This window comes from Pan troglodytes, chromosome 2 (assembly GCF_028858775.2).
Source record: "Pan troglodytes isolate AG18354 chromosome 2, NHGRI_mPanTro3-v2.0_pri, whole genome shotgun sequence".
Lineage (NCBI taxonomy): Eukaryota > Metazoa > Chordata > Mammalia > Primates > Hominidae > Pan > Pan troglodytes.
Genome location: NC_086015.1, coordinates 17,636,345 through 17,652,657, shown reverse-complemented (window position 1 = coordinate 17,652,657; position 16,313 = coordinate 17,636,345). Strand labels below are relative to the sequence as shown.

General features: G+C 53.7%; 2 protein-coding genes across 4 annotated transcripts in view; one reads left to right on the top strand and one right to left on the bottom strand.

Moving 5' to 3' along the window:
• Positions 1-238: 238 nt before the first annotated feature.
• LOC107970432 (uncharacterized) lies at positions 239-1,847 on the top strand. Its single transcript, XM_054680333.1, has 2 exons — positions 239-244; positions 951-1,847. The coding sequence occupies exons 1-2, from the start codon at positions 239-241 to the stop codon at positions 1,749-1,751; spliced, it is 807 nt and encodes a 268-aa protein (XP_054536308.1). The 3' UTR covers positions 1,752-1,847.
• A 9,430-nt stretch (positions 1,848-11,277) lies between these two features.
• The window catches only part of FBLN2 (fibulin 2), an 88,543-nt gene continuing 83,507 nt past the window's right edge, over positions 11,278-16,313 (bottom strand). For all 3 annotated transcript variants that reach the window (XM_016940523.4, XM_016940525.4, XM_063806618.1), the window contains 2 exons: positions 13,117-13,240; positions 11,278-12,123 (listed from right to left, as the gene is read on the bottom strand). In XM_016940523.4, the coding sequence (XP_016796012.3) occupies positions 11,766-12,123; positions 13,117-13,240 (482 nt within the window). In that variant the 3' untranslated portion in view covers positions 11,278-11,765. The remainder of the gene's footprint in view (positions 12,124-13,116; positions 13,241-16,313) is intronic.

The window sequence follows — 16,313 nt, the reverse complement described above, 5'->3', positions numbered from 1 at the left end:
CAAAAAATACAAAAATCAGTTGGGCGTGGTGGTGCATGCCTGTAGTCCCAGCTACTCAAGAGGCTGAGGTGGGAGAATCACATGAGCCTGGTAGGTTGAAGCTGCAGTGAGCCATGATTGCTTCACTGCACTCCAGCCTGGGTGACAGAGAAAGACCCTGTCTGAAAAAAAAAAAAAAAAAAAAAAACAACCAAACTGTTTTCCAAAGTGGTTGTGCCATTTTGCACTCCCACCAGCAATGAATGTGAGTTCCTGGTGCTCCACATCCTCACCAGCATTTGGTGTGTTAGTGCTTTGGATATGAGCCACTCCAGTAGGTGTGTGGCAGTATCTCATGGTTGGTTTAATTTGCAGTTCCCTAATGATATACCTATGTGGAGCATCTTTCAGGTGCTTATTTGCCATCTGTGTATCTTCTTGAATGAGGTGTCTGTTTAGATCTTCTGCCCACTTTTTAATTGGGTTGTTTTCCTATTATTGAGTGTTAAGAGTTATTTGTAGATTTTGGATAATAGTCATTTATCAGCTATGTCCTTTGCAAATATTTTCTCCCAGTCTGTGGCTTTTCTTCTCATTCTCCTGAGCAATGAGGTTTCCCTTACAGAGTTGAATCCCTGTGTGGCCCTAGGCAAGTCATACACTCTCTCTGAACCTCAGTTTCCACCTCTATAGATGGGGCTGGGAGCCCTCCCTCCAGGTTGTAGGTGGGAACAGGATCTGAGCAACGCAGAGCCTGCCAGCACAGAGCCTGGACACGGCAGGGGCTGCCGGTAGATGCTGGTGGAACTGAGTCACCTCCATTCCCTTGGGGGTGCATTTTGCCCACAGTTCCATCATTAAAGCCCCTAGCTATCAACGATGGTTCCATCCATGGCAGAGCAGGCCAGGCCAAGCCAGCCCACAAATCTGTTTGCAGGAAGATTCCTGTGGTTGGAATCCCTTGGTCTTAGGAATGGGTCAGAGGAGCAGACCCCAGGGAGCCCTTGGGATCATGGACAGACCTACTGTTCAAGGGAGGGGTGGCCACTCTGCCCAAATTCCCTCAAGGACCACCCCTCACTCAGTATCCTATCCTCTCCCCACTTGGTCCCCACAGACCTCTGGCCTCTGCTCCCATCGCACCTTTCCCTCCAGCCACACTGGCTGTGGGAAAGCCTTGCAGCCCTTCCTGCAGTCAGAAACACCTTTCCCCCGTGCCACTTGTCCAAATCCACCCCTCCATTAGTTGCAGGCAGAGCGGCCAGGCTGGGGCTGCAGCCACGAGGGGGCACTGTTGCCCCGCAGCTGCGTCAGAACTCATCCACAAAGCTGGAAGGTGCTTCTGTCCCACCAGCTTGCAGAGCAGCAGGCGAGGAGAATGCCTGTCTCACAAAGCTATGGAAGCTAAACGAGGGGAACGTCAGTGGCCCCATCCCACACCCGGGACCTGCTGGGGCTGCTCTGATACCTCCTGCGATGGGTGCTCACTGCCTCCAGCCAGGCTGCCCAGCCCTTGGCGGGAAAAGCTCTGCCTGGAGAAAGGGCTTTGCAATGGACCCAGTCTATTTTGCAGAAGCCATAAGGTCCTGTGGGGCAACAGGGTCTTCCAAATGAAAAACGTTGAGAAGAACAGATTTACCTTGGGAACCATAAGAAAGAAGCAGTTTGGGGTTTCCAGAGAAGCCCAAAACCTAAAAGGGCACGTGAAATTCCTCAGTGTTGACATGTTGGCTCAAAACTTTTCTAAATATTGTACCCAAGCCAAGCAATGACCCACTTGAGCCTACAGCCCACAGGATGGGATGCTGGTTTTGGGTGTAGCTCAGTGACTCAGAGAAAGCAGAACCCTTAGCGCCCGTGTGCAGAACAGCCGGCAAGCAAGCGCGGCACGCCCCTCCACTTGGCACATCTCAGGAAGTGGGATGATTGATGGGGACGCACAGGCTTTCTGGAGGGCAGCCTGAAAAAATGGGGTCAAAACTGGAGTACAGACACCCATGATCAGCAGTTCGCTCCTTGGTTGCATGTCCAGGGAAGTCCACAAATGGGCCCCCTTCACTGCAGCAGAGTCTGTGGGGTGCGTACCTGGGAGCAGCCTGGACACGTGATCCCAGGGAAAGTGTGGGGTGCCCCTCGGAGGACTCCATAGCAGGCACCAGCAACAGACAAGATGTGCGCCAACAGGAAGGAACACTTAACACTGCTGACTACACAATCAGGGAGCCGAGTGGCATCCGTAACACCAGGCTGCAAAGCAACTGCAAATATGTGCACCAAAGAGTGCGCTGCAGCGAGTGGGGAGGAAGAGAAACTTCACAGTGGAGAGAACCAATCAGCACGACCTCAGCCAGGTGGGCAACGCCAGCATCACAGGGGATGCCTCATGTTGACAGCAGCTGCCCTCCATTGGATGTGCTGATCAGGGCACTTTACCTCTGTGATCTTCCTCCCCAGACCCACAGTCCCAGTCTAATCATGAGAAAAGTGTCAGACAAACCCCAGTAGCGGGCATCCTACAATGTATCGGGCCAGTCCTCCTCAACTGTCAAAATCGTCAAAACCAAGGCAACAGCCAGGCATGGCGGCGTGTACCTGTAGTCCCAGCACTTTGGGAGGCTAAAGTGAGAAGATTGCTGGAGACCAGGAGTTCAAGACCAGCCTGGGCAACATAGAGAGACCCCCCCCCCCCCATCTCAAAACAAAAACAAAATCCCAGAGCTAGTCTAAGAAACCGTAATGTGTATCCCAGAGGAGGTCCTGGGACAGAAAAAGGACATTAAATAAAAGCAAAGGAAAGCTAAATAAAGTATGGACTTTAGTTAAGAATGTATCAATATTGATTGACACATATCTCACTGTGCACATATAGTAATGTAAGGTGTTAACAGTAAAGGGAATTAGGTGGGGGACTACTCATAATTATCTTTGTACCTTTTCTAGAAATCAAAAACTATTCTAAAACTAAAACTTTATTTTAAAAAATACATGCCCACTGCACCACAGTACCCATTTTCTAAACCAATTTTCAGCACAGAGATACACAATGAAGGTGTTAGGATGGAGGCCGGCGGGGCAGGGATGGGGATATTGACACAGCCCCCAGGGACAGTGGTGTGGGTGAGTGCCAGCCTTCACCCCCTAGCTCTCCAAAACTAACCCAACAGGAAGGCCAGGGGCCCCAGGCACTCCCCACATGCCCTCTGCATGCCCTGATGGTGGGGCAGCTGCACAGACCTGCCCATCATGGTGTGCCCATCTCTAGCTGGTCCCAGGCTGGCCATGCCCAGAGAGGACAGGCAGGCTGACCCAGGTGTGGGCCCCACAGGCAGCAGGAAGGCCCTGGCAGGGGAGGCCAGCAGGTGGGCTGGGTGCTGCCCTGACCGTGTGGGACTAACACATATGAGTGTGTCTGGGGTCTGGGGACCTGTGTTCCATTCCACACACCCCTCCTCAGGGCCGGGAGAGCAGCGCACATGCTGGAGGGCGGAGATCATGAACAAGGGTGTGAATGTCGCTGCTCTAGCTGAGATGGGTCTGCCAGGCTTGTCCAGTCTGAGATGGGTGAGTCACTGGCTTGTCCCTGAGATAAGAGAGGGGCCCAGGCATGAGATACAGCCCAAATGATACGACTGGCGTCCCAGGACCCCACACCATAGCGTTCCAATATCCCCAGAGGGATCAGCTCCAGCAGGGCCTCCTTTATAATCCGTTCTCCAGCCTACAGCCAGAGGGGTATGGGGAAATGCAGTTCCAAGGCTGTCACCACTGCCCCATGCTTCAGCTGCTCCCAATGCTCTGGGGATTTGCTCAGAGCCCTGGTGGAGGCTCGTGGTGCCTTGCTGACCCTGCCTCACCCCACCCCCTCCACCCTCATCCCTCATCCAGTCCTTCCAGGCAAATCAGGCTTCTCCACTTCAGAAGCTTTGCACATGCTGTTCCCTTGGGCTGGCATGCCCTTCCCTGCTTTTCACTGCATCCAGCTGGACTTTTTTTTTATTATGTTCAACAGAAAATTCACAATCAGGTCTTCGGCCTGCCACTCAGCTCTGCCTGCCCTTCCCCTTCAGGAGATAGGTGCCGCTTTGTGAGCTGCCATAGGCTTTCTGCCTCCCACTTAGCCGCCAACCTCCAACTCACAGCTCAGACTCTCTCATCCCTCTGCAGGGCAGTGTAACTCAGCAGTCCAATTCCTCTGTCTTTGTAGTCATCATTCCCTCAAAATTTTCCAATGCCTGCATCAGCATTCCCAGCCACAGCATTCCCTCTACTAGCATTCCCTGTGAGTGTTCCCGGGCCACCACTGGTGCCATCTTTAGCAATCGTGCTGCCACCTTGTGCTGGGGAATATCTGTGCCCCAACCACCAATGAGCTCCAGTAAAAACTCTGGATACCAAAGGCTCAGATAAACTTCCTTGGTTGTTTATCCTCTTTGTGTATTATCATACATCATGTCTGGGAAGAGGTCACACCATCTGAGACAACCAGAAACTCCATGTTTGGACCCTTCCTGGACTTTGCCCTCTGTGTCTCTCCCCTTGGCTGGCTTGGATCTGTATGCTTTCACTATAATAAAATTGTAATAAGTATAGCACTTTCCTGAGTGCTATACTTTTCTTTGAGTCATTCTAGTGAATGGTTGTACCTTAGGGTGGTTACGGGGACCTCTGACTATGTCACCAATTGGTCTGAAGGGAGGGTGATCCTGGAAACCCCACTCTCGGCTGGTGCCTGAAGTAAGAGCAGCCTGGTGGGGACTCCTTCCTTAAACTCTATCATTTGCTGAACTCCTTACAGTTGGTGGCAGAGTTGGGACTTTCTAGACCAACCCTGACTCGCTGGAACATGTGGTTTGGGAAGAGTAAAAGGGTAGGAGCTGAGGAAACTTTCATTCCTGGTGGTGGCTGTGCTGCAATCCATTTTTTGTCTTTTTTTTTTTTTTTTTCAAATACACTTGCAGGTAGAACCAATACAATCAATTTTTTGTAAGGTAAAAGTTATCAATGGAATTTAGAAATGAGGGATCCAACTCCTAAGCAGTTGGCTCACTAGAGTATAAGGAAATGCAAAGAAACAACAAAAAGGGAAAATGTGAAATCTCTTAGTTATTGTTATCTGCAGTGGTTAAAAGGTAAGTAAGGGTGAGTGTAGGAAGGGACCCTGGTGCTGAGCCAAGATTCTGGTCAGCCTGGACCACAGCCTCTAGCCTGAAGCCCTACCCAAGGAATGTGTGGGGTAGATTCCGATGCTAGGCCAGGGTACAGTCAGCTGACCCAAGGTGTAGCTACTGGCCTCAGAGCCTCCTCCGAAGGGAAAAGTGTGCCGAGACAACAGATAGTAAAGGTTTTCATAAGAGCATGGACAAAACAAAGGGGTAGGACCAAGGAGAGAGTCAAGGGACTCATCCCAGCAGGGTGGAAGCTTTTAAACAGGTGTTAAGAAATAAGATGAATAAAGTGGATATTGATGAGGACGAAACAACGGCCTCAATGCAGCACTCACAGAAGCTGGATGGACCCTGCCGGCCGCCCAGTGTGAAAAGGCCCTAAAAAACCTGCTTTATTCATTCTAGTTCGGAAGATTTTTAAAACCTGGGAGGCCTAAAATGACAGTGAGAATTCTGATCTCGAGTTGCCTGAGGCAGTGGTCTCACAATCTAACCAGGAGAAGGCCTGAGTCTCTCGGCCCACCCCCTAGCTGGGGACCCAAAGCCGTACACACACGGGTGAGTAAAATGGCCGGGGGAGGAGAACAGACTCCGTCTGTGGGAGCCTCTGCTCTGTGATTCCAAACCCTGTCAGCGAAGCCCGAATGGAGGCTCTCGTTCAATGGGGAGGATTTAGAAATGTGATGGTTGATGGAATTAAAGTGGATACTTAGGTGAAAACTGGAATGTTGGAACAAATTCTCTGTGAAGTGCCTGCACCTGCTTTATCGGAGCATATGCTGGGGATAGAGATGGTCTGGCTGGGGAATGCTTCTCCCACCGATTGCTGTAAAATAGAAGGCAGGTAAACCTGCCCTTCTGGCAATAGTGATTGAAGACCAGCATCTGGTCAGCTGATTCAGACTTTGGAGGGTACACACTCCACGTCCAGGAATATTGCAACTCCTTCCCATAAAACTATCCCCAAAAGTGCTGGAGTCCTTACACAGACCAGGCTGTATGGCAAAAGCCTGTTAGTGCCACCCAGGGGTGACCACTGGGATTTGGGACTAGAAAATTTTCATTTGAGAGACAATGATTGGATTTTGACTGAGGCCACCCTTATGATTGAAGGCTATAAAATAATCTAAAAATCTGAAATACACATAATGTTCTGGACGATGTCAAAGAAACACCCTAATGGGGAGAATTTCCTTCTTTTTCTTTTTTTTTGTGAGACAAGGTCCAGCTCTGTCACCCAGGCTGGAGTGCAGTGGTGCCATCTCAGCTCACTGCAACCTCCGCCTCTTGGACTCAGGCCATCCTCCCACCTCAGCCTCCTGAGTACCTGAGACTACAGGCGTGCGCCACCATACCTGGCTAATTTTTGGATTTTTTTGTAGAAATGGGTTTTTGCCATGTTGCCTGGGCTGGTCTCAAACTCCTGAGCTCAGGCAATCTACCCGACTTGGTTACAGGTGTGAACCACCACGCCCGGCCCCAGAGTTTCTTAATAAAATGGAAATGGTTTGTGCAGGAATGTGCTGCCTGGGGATGCAAAGGGGTACTTGGTGTAGTCACGAGCAGACAGGCTTTCCCCTAGGGCCAACTTTAGAACCACCCGAGGGGCTGCCAGATCCTACTGTCACTTGGCTGATGCTCTGTGAGTGCTCTTGAATGGCCAGTGTGTATAGATGATGGTTCCAAGGTATGCGGACAGCACAGTTTGGAAGGCCAGCCCTCCAATGGAAGAAGGTGAAAATGAATCAGCTCGGTGGGAGGGACTGCGTGCTGTTCAGTTGTGTGTTTGTGTTTTTACTGATTCGTGGGTGACCTTGTCAGACCCTATGGTCAGGCAGGAGGGCAGCGGAAACCTGGCCTATTAAAGGGATACCCGTGTAGAGCACAGCCCTGCAGAATCACCCTGGGAATCTGAGGGGTGCATTAAAGTGGGGCATGTTGATGCCCATCAAAGGAACCCCCTTCCAGGATCAAGAAGTGATTGGGATGGCAAGTAGGCGTCCCAGTGTGCTTGCTTCGGGTGGCCCCCTGGGTCCACGAAATGAGTGGACATTGGGGCTGCAGATGAACCTAGACACATTCCTCTTGCACCCCCTAGGCACAGTTCATAAGAGCTGTTCTTTCTGCCAACAGACAGAGAGACAGAGACTGCCGATGGCTGTGTGGCAGAGTCCCATGAGGGAAGGCCTTGCATGGAGCTGGCAAGACAAACCAAACATAGAAGCCCCAGGAGGCCACCAAAGGGCCCTGACAGGGAAAGACAAGACACTGACTCTCGCCTGGGCTTTGCCTCCCTGGCAGCAGACGCTCGAGGTACTATAAAAGTGTGGCGATGGGAGACAGTGCACGAATTTGCACTGCCCACTCACACTTCTCCAGACCAAGGGACACACTTTACAGCCCTGAATGTCCCACGAGGGGCAGAGCACTCTCATCCTTGGCGTAAGGTTGGATAGAGAACCGGAACATGTAATGGATACTGGTTGTCTAAAACAGAGGTGGTGGGGCAGGAAAGAGTGACTTGCACGCCATCACAAGTGTGTGTCCACCCCAAACATGAGAGGGGCCAGGAGAGGGTCCCCGCTAGATAGAGTCCAACGCCTTTTCTTTTCTGTTTTTGTTTTGTTTTGTTTGAGTCTCACTCTGTCGCCCAGGCTGGAGTGCAGTCATGCGATCTCAGATCACTGCAACCTCTACCTCCCGGGTTCAAGCGATTCTCCTGCCTCAGCCTCCCAAGTAGCTGGGATTACAGACATGCACCACCACATCCGGCTAAATTTTTTTTTTTTGTATTTTTAGTAGAGACGGGGTTTCACCATATTGGCCAGGCTGGTCTCGAACTCCTGACCTCAAGTGATCCACCCGCCTTGGCCTCCCAAAGTGTTGGAATTACAGGCGTGAGCCACTGTGCCTGGCCTCCTATGCCTTTTCTAAGAGAACGGGGGAAGGGAGGTTGCTGGTAAGACTTTTTTTTTCTTCTCCACATCACCTCGCCTTCCTCCTTTCCTATCTGCTGCAGTGGCCCCAGGACCAGGGCTGCAGCTGCAAGTGCTGAGGTAGCAATGACTCCTAGGCAGGAGGGTGCACCTCTAGCTCCAAAGCTTCATGCCAGAGCTCCTGAGGGCTGATGGAGTGGATGGTGCCTTCACCCCATCCGGAAAAATCAGGGCTGCTAGTGAGGGCAGGCACATTGCCTGGTGGTGGAGACAGCCCACTAGTTCTACACCTGTGAAGCCCCATCCTACACCAACCGGAGTGGACTGTCAGGGAGGCACTTGCTAGGCTGGCATTGCTTCTGACAATCCGGCCCAACAGCATGGCCGAACCTCATGGCCCTTCCAAAAGTGGAAATACCTGGATACAAATGGAGAAAAAGAGGAACCGGAGCTGAGGGTAAAGCAACCAGTACGTGGGTTATGTAGTGAGGGAAATCCTTTTTTTTTTTTTTTGAGATGGAGTTTCGCTCTTGTTGTCCAGGCTGGAGTGCAATGGCACAATCACAGCTCACCACAACCTCCGCCTCCCTGGTTCAAGCAATTCTCCTGCCTCAGCCTCCTGAGTAGCTGGGATTATAGGCATGTGCCACCACACCCAGCTAATTTTGTATTTTTAGTAGAGATGGGGTTTCTCCATGTCGGTCAGGCTGGTCTTTAACTCCCAACCTCAGGGGATCTGCCCACCTCGGCCTCCCAAAGTGCTGGGATTCCAGGCGTGAGCCACCACGCCCGGCCGGGAAATCCAATTTTACGTGAATCCTACATTACAGTACTACCTTAAGAGCGGCGTGGAGGGCATCATCTCAGCTCAACTACACCAGATGCCTGAAAGGGTGACGCCAAGGCCGCCTCTGCTTTTGGAACTTGACAAGGTCGAATGGCAGCCTGCAAACCTGAGTGGCCTCGCCCTGGAGGACATCTGCTGGTCTGATGTGGTGATGGACTAGATAAACTGCTATGACTGAGGGGGACTCCGGTCTTCCTTTTTAGGTGACATCCACCAGACTGCAATATGGTCCTACCTGGCACGGTTGGTAAGGTTATAACGTTGATGGTGATGGCAAATGTATTGAAACCCTGAGTTCCAGCCTCCTCAGGATGTAGCAACGATGGAGAATGACACCTGCGGAAGAGCTAGGTGGAGCCAACCCCGGGCTAACGCCTGCACACGGTGGTTCTTTACATGCTTCATAGGCACGGGCAGCCCTGCCACAAGGGAGGAAGCAGGCGACGCTGAAGGAGCTGCCCAGACAAACCTGACTATTCCACTGCGAGAACGCTGGGGCCGGGGCCGGGGGTGGCCTGCAGGGTGAGCTCTCGGCCCCCAGAACGTCCTGGCTGGCACTGGAGTACCAGCGTTTCCAGGGGCTTTGCTGCCTCAGTTCTGACCTCTGCGAGGGACTGGAGACTTAGGGCCACCCACGCTGACAGCCAGGTGGTCAAGCTCCCAGACACATCTGGACCCCAAAGGTGCCCTGTTCAGCTCTATTCTGTTGTGCTGCATCCTGAGGACACGGGAGCTCCGTGACTGGGCTCTCCTGGACTCTGCTCTAGAATTCATCAATGACTTTAACCTGCTTCCTTTCACCATAAACTGTCTGAGTCACGCAGGTGAATTAATGAGCCTGAGGGTGGACGTTAAGGACCCCCAAATCTGTAGCCCATTGCTCAGACGTGAGGGTGGTCCTAGGGATGCCTGAGCTTGTTTCTGGTGTGCAGTTCTTGGTCTGCAGTGAGGGTAGTCTTGTAGGGGCTATTCCCTGAAGCTGCAGTTTGCCAAACTTGCCGGCATGGAATTCTAGAATCACCTTAGAAACTCTAAGGTCCGAAGAGAAGTTGTTCTCCAAGACCCTCCGTATGGATGCGCTGGGTGCCAAGTTCATTTTATTGGCTCGATGGCCTGTGCAGGAAGAACAGCTGGAGCCCCTGTTCACAGGGGAGACCAGTGAGGGGAGGCGAAGTCACTTGCCTGAGGTCCCAGAAGGAGTAACCGGGGCTGGGTAGGAGCAGGAACCGCTGCTGCCAGCCAGGGGTGTCCCTAACCTGCCTGTCCTGTTGAATGGAGCCTGTCACCTACTGGTTCCCGCCGGTGGGGACTGTGCACCACAAAGGTGCTGGATCTAGTTTTTCTGAAAATCAGCAAAATAGAAGGAACAGAGACAGCCCGGCCAGGGACAGGGAAGACCTGGCTTCTGCTTCACCCTTGGGGATGGGGGCCAGCGAGGAGCAGGGACAGAGGGCCCCCACCGCAGGCTTCCGGCAAGAGGCTCCCAAACACCTGTCCTTTAGAAGCCTGAACAAGTCGCCACCTCTTAACACTGGGAGAGCTTGTGTTGAGCAATGAGAACATCTGGCCATCCCGGGCCACGCACCCAGAAGGCGGCCTTGCTGAAGCCAAGTGTAGCCGCCCCCTTCACACAGGGCGTGTGCTCCCCAGCGCGCCCCGACAGGCCTGCTTCCCTCCACCCACAGTGAGAAACACTTTCTACCAAAAGCCAGAGCTAGCGTGCCCACGCATAGGTGCACACGCCCCATGTACTGTGGTTTGGTGAAGCAGTTCTTCTCTTTACAGGGTGTGAAGCACTCATATCTCATCTGCTCTATTCTACGTCATTTTAAAAGTGCTGGCTGCCGCCCCCTATATTTAACTCTAGACCCACGGAGCCCGAGCAGGGTCCTCAGAGCTGGGTCCCGACACCTGCTCTGATGCTCGCTGAGGGCTGGGGGCACATCGCTTCCGCTCTCAGTGCCTCAGTTTCCCAGGTTCCTTCAGGCTCCTGCCCAGGTCTACTGCCTGACCTGACGGCTCAGCAACAGGGGCCAGGACAAGTTCTGGACGACATCCAAGTGACAGGCCATCAGTGGAGGTCTTCATTTGGGGAAGGCAGAGGAGGGAGGAGGGAGGAGGAGGGAGGAGGGAAAGCTGAAGTGGTAAAAGCAGAATAAAGAGCCTGGTCAGTGACTGCTCACACTGGGGTGCCCTCACCCCAAAGTGAACTTCAGGTTCGGGGCTCGTTGAGAAGGACATCAAGGTCTTCATCAATGAATTGACATGCTGGCCAGGCCATAGAGCCCTGTGACATCTGGACAACGTTGTCAAACTCTAAACACTTTACAAAAGTAAAGGGACCAAGAGGCGTTTTCCTCTGTTACTTTATAACCCTTTCATACTAGTTGAACTTTTTTTTTTATAATGTACATGTACTACTTTATAATTAAACAAAAAACTTTAAAATGATTTTTTAAAAAAGAAAAGAATGAATCACAGTGGAACATGAAATGGAATGTCAACTTTGGGGACGGGTCATCCAGAGGAGTCCAAGAGCCCCAACATGGTCGCGTGTCTCTGGTCCTCAGGTCATCACCCAGCCTCACCCACAGGGCACCCGCCACGGCCGTGGCCCACCGTGCAAGCTTCCACTTGGTGCCTGCGTGGGAACGCACCACCTGCCGTGGAACTTCCTCCTGCGGGGCAGAGGAGGGGTCCAGAAGCCCACAGGAGTCAAGTCAGCAAAATTAAGTTAATTTACAAAGTTATAGTAAAAACCACAATAGTGACCCAGTCCCTCCCACGCAGTGTGAGCCCTGGACTGCGCCACACCCGCAGGTGGCCCGTGCTGGCACCTCACAGGGCAAAGGTGGTGAAGAAGATGTGCATCTTGGCCAGGAAGGTGGTGACGGAGCCCTGCCTCCAGAGCTTCATCTCCACGTCCAGGGCAAAGTCCCGGGGCTCCAGCACGGCCCGCTGCAGGTAGACCACACCCGTGTAGGCGTTGAGCCTGCGCGTGCCAAAGTAGCCCTCCTCGTTGCCCTTGATGATGTTGAGGGCGATGGTGTCCCCCGTGAAGGCTGGCGCGGGGCCAATGCGGAAGATATGCGCAGGCACCAGGAGGCCCGTCTGGAAGTTGAGCTGGTAGTGCGTGATGCGCGCTGGCGAGTTCTGGCACTCCAGGAAGTCGTGGCACGTGGTGCGCTCGCACTTCCTACAGGGAGGATAGGCCAGGTCACCCACAGCTCGCCCACCCCCCTCATCCCCAGACAGGGACACAGATGGCACAGCTCAGCGGCAGGATCAAGGGCCAGCTCTCTCCCTAATGGCCTGGAAGCCTCAGGTAAGTCCCCTTACGTCCCCTGGGTCTCAGTTTCCTTGCCTGCGAGATGAGGTTAATAAAACCTTCACAGGCTCACTGGAATGGGTGAATTTAGCATGGCACTGGCCAGGCTCGTTAACAGCTCTTACCTGTCCCCATGCTCCTTTCTTCCTCCCTCCTGCCATCCTCCCATTCTTCCTTTCTCCTTCCTTTTCCCTCTCCCCTTCCCTTCCTCCTCCTTCTCCCTTCTTCCCAGTGCACCCAGTGTCCCTCCCAGGGTCCCTCCCAAGTGCTGGGCCGTGTGGCTGGTGGCAGAGTAGCGGTCTGTCAGTTCTGAGGTTAAGTGAGGTTAAGGGGCTGCCGCTGGCACTCCTGATACACTGAGCTGGGGAGTGGCATGTCACAAGCAGCCTTGTGGAGGGGTTCATGTGATGCGGAGCTGAGGCCTCCTGCCCAGAGCCACATGAGCAGTGGCAGGACCCCGCACCCTGGACAGGCAGCCCCTGAGATCCTGAGCCAGACCACCTAGCTACACCACTCCCAGGCTCCTAGCCCTCACACACTGCGTGACAAAGAGTAAGTATCTGTTGTATTCTGGTGCTAAATGTTGGTTGGGATAACTGGTCACACAGCAGTAACTACCATGTGTGTGTATGAGGAAGAGGGCTGGTGTTTTCTGTGTGTCTTTTCCCCTTCCTTCTCTCAACCCTGAACTCTCTAAAAGCTACTTATATTTGTTTTGGTCACCTAGCCCACAGACCCAGCAGTCAGGGGCTGGGAAGAGAGGGAGGTGATCAAGGCAGGCGCCCATCTCTCAGCCTCTCCCTGGATAGTACAGGACCAGGACAGGCTCCCTGGGACTGGGACTGGGGTGGGGACACTCACGTTTTGGAGACTTGGACATAGTTGGGAGGACACTCGAAGCGCAGGCAGCGGAAGCTACCCTGGATGTTGTGGCAGGTCTCAGCCTCGGAACAGTTGTGGGTACCCAGTGCACACTCATCCACGTCTGGGGGAGAAGAGGGGCAATGGCAGGGTCCCCACAGCTGGGGGACCCAGCCTGAAACTCCCCAGCCTGCATGAAAGGCCTGGGCCCCACAGCAGCCGGACCTGTGAGAATAGCCCGCGTGCCTCCCTGCACACACATGCCCCATCTCACCTGCTCGGCACCCCGCAGCAGGGGGCCTGGCTCTAAAGTGTCAATCACCTCATGTCATGCCCTCCCAAGGCTTCTCGCGCTCCAGAATAAAGCCCAGCTCCCTCCCCTGGATGCCAAGCCACACAGTGCAAGGCTCTCTGGCCTCTCTAAGCCCCTTCTCTTCCACAGAGGCCACAGTCCTGCTGGACATCCTTGGGCTGCCCCAATAGCCTGACCCTTATCCTACCCAGGGCCTTTGCTGCTGCTGGAACGCTATCCCCAGCTTTTCCTACTGCTGGCGCCTTCTCATCTTTTAACTCTCAGATCTTGAGTCACCCCCTCCAGGATGGCCTCCCTGACCACTCTACAGTGGTCCTCCTGCCCCATCACCCTCCATCCCACCCCATTTTATCATCCTCCTATGGCTCCATGCTCTGCAACACACCGAGGCTGTTTGGTATGGCTGCATGTTTTGTATGTTTCTACCGTCCCCCCTCAACCTGGGCTCCAGGAGGGCAGGGGTGTTTGTCTTTCTCATTCCCATGCTGTCCCCAGTGCCCAGTGGAGTGCCTGCATGGAGCAGCGCTCAATACTTCTTGATGGATGGAAGTCCAAGACCCATCACTTGCAAGTCCCGACTCCGAGACGCAAAGCTATGAGTCAATGTCCCCCATGAGCAACAGACGTGCTCACACTTCCTGTACATTCAGAAGCAAACATACATATGCAACTCCAACAGGCACATAGGTTCAGCACACACGTGAGCACACGCACACCCCCACAGGTGCACAGAAACAAACACACAGAAGGCCCATTTGGGACAAAGAAACATACACATATAAACGTCAACAGACATATGAATAGATACCATTCACAAAAGCTCAGAGAAGCAGGGGTGGGGTAGGGGTGTGTGTGGGTGTGGGTGTGTGTGTGTGTGTGTGTAACCCACAGGCACCCTGGAGGACAAAAGGTCTTAGAAATGGGTTCTTGAGAAACTTTGAGGATGAGCTGCTCAGCCCAGAGAGGGCCGCCTCAGGAGGCCTCCAGAAAGTCCCGTGGGGTAGGGGCAGGGGGTGTTCCAGGGGCAACCACAGAGGGCTTCAGTTTTTGTTTTCCAATCCTCCATATTGACACCATTTAGGAATTTGTCCTCACTCAGTCCTCACACCAGCCCTGTGCAGCGAGGGTCACTGGCTTCCTCAGAAAGAGGAGGGTGTGGAGGCTCAGAGAGGGGCAAAGCCTTGCTCAAGGTCACACAGCAGCGAGCGGGGCAGCAAGTCAGGCATGCCTGATGCCAAAATCTGGGACCCAGTCATGATGCCAAGCTGACTCCTAACAATAACAACAACATAATAGTAATAATACCAATAGTCAGCCTGCCTCCAGAGTTTACTGCCTGACATCCCTGTGATGCTTGAGGGACTCTGCACCCACGCCAACCCCACGGGGCAGGTGCAGGTGTCCACAAATGTGCCCAGGGTCACACAGCTGCCAGGGCAAGGCCAGGACTCAATACCCCTGGACCGCCTCAGACTCTGGGCTCTTGGCCACCAGGCTCTCTTGTAGCGGGTCAGCTCACATCTATTTACCTCTCCAGGCCTCACTTCCCTCCCTCCGTAAAATAGGCCCCAGGGTGGCGCAGAGGTGAGTGGGAGAAAACATGGCAAGAGGCCAGGCAGGGTAGAGCCCAACCGGGTGGTCCCAGGCTGCTGATTATTCACTCGTGGACTCCACATGGAGAGGGCCTCCTCCTGCTCCTTGGCCTATGCCCCGGGTGGCCCGCTCCAGTGACCCTGGAGCTTACGTGGGTGGGGCAGGAAGGATGTGGGAGCTTTTTGCTTTGGCTCTGGGCTGCTGCTGATGGAGATGCCCAGAAGGGAAGGGCCAAGAAGGGTGAGCGGCAACAGCCTGGCCTCACCAAGCTCGCGGGAGGCGGTCAGTCGCAGGTCTTCCCTAACGCCCCAGGGCCTCGCCCATCGGCGCTGCCAGGCCCCTGGAGAGCGCAGGCTAACGTGGGAGCTGGACTAGGCCTTGTATCCAGGGCTGCCATCACAGCCTCATCAGAGACAGCCAGGGTCAGCCACAACTCAGATGTGCAAAAGTGGGTGACAGAGCAAAAAGGACGAAACAGGGGAGTCCTACAAAATGCAGCCCCGGAAGAGAGGCTTCCAAGGGCTTCTGAAGGACTTGAGGCCCAGAAGCCCACAAGAGCTCAGGGGCAAGACCGAGAGTGCTGCTCAAAGCTGGCCTGCCCCATCGAGCGGCATGCAGAAATGGGCTCTTACTACACAGAAACGACCGGGACTCAGAGTGACTTTCAGCAGTGTGTGTGTGTGTGTGTGTGTGTGTGTGTGTGTGTGTTTATATCTGCTAAGGGAAAGACTGGAGGGAAATGCATGCAAACATAAGCAGTGGTTCCCTCTCAGCTCAGTCATGGGGTCAACTGCCCAATGAGCACCTACTATGTGCTGGGCATTGCTCTAGATGCTGGTGAGCCGGACAGATAGGGCCCTACCTTCATGGAGTGTGCATGCCAGGTGAGAGGGCTGAGTCTAAATTCCTTCGGATTTTCCTGTCTTTTTCTTTTTTAACTTGGAGAGAGGCTAAAGGCTAACGGAGACATTATCCAACACATTCTTTCCCCCAAGCCAGCCTCCCCCCACCCTGTTTGAGCCGAGAGACCTCAGGGTTTGGCCCGAGCCAGAACAGGAGAAGAGGACAGCCTCTTAGCTCTGAAGGTCAGGAGCTGCAGAAGTGGCTACATGGAGTGACCTGTGAAATGGATGAGGCCGGGGAGCCGGCAGCCCCCACTGTGCCCTCGCCCTCCATGTGAGTCAGAAGGCTCTTCCAGAAGGAAGGTCTGGAGAGCAAGCGAGGGCGGCAGATGTGCAGGTGTGGGGCTCTACCTTGCCCCAACCTCCTGGTGGGGCTGGTGGCACACTGG